Source organism: Mizuhopecten yessoensis, unplaced genomic scaffold (assembly GCF_002113885.1).
Source record: "Mizuhopecten yessoensis strain PY_sf001 unplaced genomic scaffold, ASM211388v2 scaffold10461, whole genome shotgun sequence".
Classification (NCBI taxonomy): domain Eukaryota; kingdom Metazoa; phylum Mollusca; class Bivalvia; order Pectinida; family Pectinidae; genus Mizuhopecten; species Mizuhopecten yessoensis.
Genome location: NW_018408558.1, coordinates 1,400 through 5,252, shown reverse-complemented (window position 1 = coordinate 5,252; position 3,853 = coordinate 1,400). Strand labels below are relative to the sequence as shown.

The window sequence follows — 3,853 nt, the reverse complement described above, 5'->3', positions numbered from 1 at the left end:
CATGTAGTTACATCCAGGTATAACATTGATACGTAATGACATGTAGCTATTCCCAGGTATAACATTGCTACGTAATGACATGTAGCTACCCCCAGATATAACATTGATACGTAATGACATGTAGTTACATCCAGGTATAACATTGATACGTAATGACATGTAGCTCCCCCCAGATATAACATTGATACGTGATGACATGTAGCTACCCCCAGATTTAATATTGGTACGTAATGACATGTAGCTACCCCCAGATATAACACTGATACGTAATGACATCAAGCTATCCCCAGGTTTAACATTGATACGTAATGACATGTAGCTACCCCCAGATTTAATATTGGTACGTAATAACATGTAGCTACCCCCAGATATAACACTGATCCGTAATGACATCAAGCTATCCCCAGATAACATTGATACGTAATGACATGTAGTTACCCCCAGATATAGCATTGATACGTAATGACATGTAGCTACTCCCAGATATAACATTGATACGTGATGACATGTAGCTACCCCCAGATTTAATATTGGTACGTAATGACATGTAGCTACCCCCAGATATAAGACTGATACGTAATGACATCAAGCTATCCCCAGGTTTAACATTGATACGTAATGACATGTAGTTACCCCCAGATATAGCATTGATACGTAATGACATGTAGCTACTCCCAGATATAACATTGATACGTGATGACATGTAGCTACCCCCAGATTTAATATTGGTACGTAATGACATGTAGCTACCCCCAGATATAACATTGATACGAAATGACATGTAGCTACCCCCAGATATAAGACTGATACGTAATGACATCAAGCTATCCCCAGGTTTAACATTGATACGTAATGACATGTAGTTACCTCCAGGTATAACATTTATACGTAATGACATGTAGCTACCCCCAGGTATAACATTTCGATGGGTTTGTTATTCTCTAAACGCCATCACTAGAAACTGTTATGGTTGTTATAGTTTGGATGTTGATGGTATTTGTATAACCAGGGATTATTTATAACATCAATTAAATCTGTTTTTGTTTGTTTTAGAGTGAAGGTTGTAGTCATTTGCACACCCACAAATTTTCACGAACGTAGCATTATGGAAGCTCTAAAAGCAGGTATGTACATATTGTGTAAATGATGGTTGAATACACGTATATACTCCAGACTAATCTTCCTCACGTTTTCGTATACTTATCATTATGAAATGTTAACATTCTACATGTGTTGACGTTTATAACCTAGTTGCTATATATGCAAGACCACACACTTTTGTTTTTCTAACGAATCAGAAAGCACGAGTTTATTGCGCGGACGAGTGAATAATATATACGTCCGCGCAATAAATGATTGCTTTCTGATTCGTTAGAAAAACACAAGTGTGTGGTTTTGCTTTTATCACATTCCTTCCGTATTTGGTAGAGATCGATACTAAGATTTTATAAACTTTGATATTTTTGACAAATACCGGGAACTTTTCAGTTCGCCATGACAAGGGGATTACCATAAAAAGTAGTTCCGGCTAGTATGGTGTATCACACATGTGTGATACAAACCGACAGAAAACATCAACAGAAAATTGTTGTATTACTATTGTAAGATTACATAGGTATGTGATAAATAATACTATTTCTAACGAAAGTTTAACTGGCGGTTGAGCCGTGAGTAGGTCGGTAGGGTGCCCTTGTTATACTTGTTCATTGTATGAAGAATGCTGAATGAACTTTACTTCAATTAAAAGTTGAAAAAATTGAATATTATTCCTTATGAATTAGTTTATTTGATAGTGGTAGACTATCCATCTGCTGGTATTACACTACCCTGTCACTATATTCCTCTATATTGAGACAAAACCTAATATACAGTTGTTACCTGTCTTGGACAATCAGCGTTACCGAGAGAGGGTACACAGGTGGGCCTGTAGTTACCTGTCTTGGGTAATCAGCGTTATCGAGTGAGTGTGAACAGGCGGGCCTAATTTTATGTTACCTGTCTCAGACAATCAGTCTTACCAAGTGTGGGTACACAGATGGGCCTGCTGTAACCTGTCTGTGACAATCAGCGTTACCTAGTGACGGTACACAGGTTGGCCTGTTGCTACCTGTCTTGGACAATCAGCGTTAGCAAGTGAGGTTTCACATGTGGGCCTGGTGTAACCTGTCTGTGACAATCAGTGTTACCGAGTTAGGGTGCACATGTTGGCATGCTGTTACTTGTCAGGGACAATCAGTGTGACCGAATTAGTGTACACATGTGGGCCTGTTGTTACCTGTCTGTGACAATCAGCGTTACCGAGTGACGGTACACAGGTGGGCCTGCTGTTACCTGTCTGTGACAATCAGTGTTACCGAGTTAGGGTGCACATGTGGGCATACTGTTACTTGTCAGGGACAATCAGTGTGACCGAATTAGTGTACACATGTGGGACTGGTGTTACCTGTCTTTGACAATCAGCGTTACCAAGTGACGGTATACAGGTTGGCTTGTTGTTACCTGTTTTGGGCAACCGGCCTTTCCGAGTGAGGGTACACAGGTTGGCCTGGTGTAACCTGTCTTTGACACACATTGTTACTGAATGAGGGTACACAGGTGGGCCTGGTGTTTCCTATCTTGGACAATCATCGTTACCGAGTGGGGTTTCACAGGTGGGCCTCTTGCTACCTATCTGGGACAATCAGTGTTACCGAGTTAGGGTGCACAGGTGGGCCTGTTGTTTCCTGTCTGGGATAATCAGCGTTACGAAGTAGCGGTACACATGTTGGCCTGGTGTTACCTGTCTTGGACAATCAGCGTTATCGAGTGAGTGAGCACAGGCGGGTCTAATTTTACCTGTTTGGGACAATCAGCGTTACCGAGAGAGGGTACACAGGTGGGCCTGGTGTTACCTGTCTTGGATAATCAGCGTTACCAATTGAGGGTACACAGGTAGTTCTGCTGTTACCTGTCTTGGACAACCAGCGTTACCAAGTGACGGTTCATAGGTGGGCCAGGTGTTACCTGTCTTGCACAATCAGCGTTACCGATTAAAGGTACACAGGTAGTTCTGCTGTTACCTGTCTTGGACAATCAGCGTTACCAAGTGACGGTTCATAGGTGGGCCAGGTGTTACCTGACTTGGACAATCAGTGTTACCGAGTGACGTTATACATATGGGCCTTGTTTTACCAGTCTGGGAAAAACAGCATTACGAAGTGACAGTACACAGATGGGCCTGGTGTTACCTGTATTCGACAATCAGCGTTACCGTGTGTGGGTACACAGGTGGGACTGTTGTAACCTGTCTGGGACAATGAGCGTCACCGAGTGAAGGTACACATGTGGGCCTTGGGTTACCTGTCTGGGATAATCAGCGTTATTGGGTGAGGGTACACAGGTGGGCCTGGTGTTTCCTGTCTTTGACAATCAGCGTTACTGAATGAGGGTACACAGGTGGGTCTGGGGTTACCTTTCTGGGACAGTAAGTGGTACTGAGTGAAGGTACAGGTGGGCCTATTGTTACATGTCTTGGACAATCAGCGTTACATGTACCGAGTGACGGTACACAGATGGGCCTGGTGTTACATGTCTCGGACAATCAGCGTTACGAAGTAACGGTACACATGTTGGCCTGGTGTTACCTGTCTTGGACAATCAGCGTTATTGAGTGAATGTGCACAGGCGGGTCTTATTTTACCTGTTTGCGACAATCAGCGTTACCGAGAGAGGGTACACGGGTGGGCCTGATGTTACCTGTCTGGGACAATCAGCGTTACCGAGTTACGGTACACAGGTGGGCCTGGTGTTACCTGTCTCGGACAATCAGCGTTACCGAGTGATGGTACACAGGTGGGCCTGGTGTTACCTGTCT

At 43.4% G+C, this 3,853-nt stretch overlaps 1 protein-coding gene across 1 annotated transcript in view; it reads left to right on the top strand.

The window, feature by feature from the left end:
• LOC110460708 (uncharacterized oxidoreductase YrbE-like) overlaps positions 1–1,147 on the top strand; it is a 47,849-nt gene extending 46,702 nt beyond the window's left edge. Inside the window, exon 3 of the mRNA XM_021513765.1 lies at positions 1,054–1,147. Within this exon, the coding sequence (XP_021369440.1) occupies positions 1,054–1,147 (94 nt within the window). The remainder of the gene's footprint in view (positions 1–1,053) is intronic.
• Positions 1,148–3,853: the final 2,706 nt, after the last annotated feature.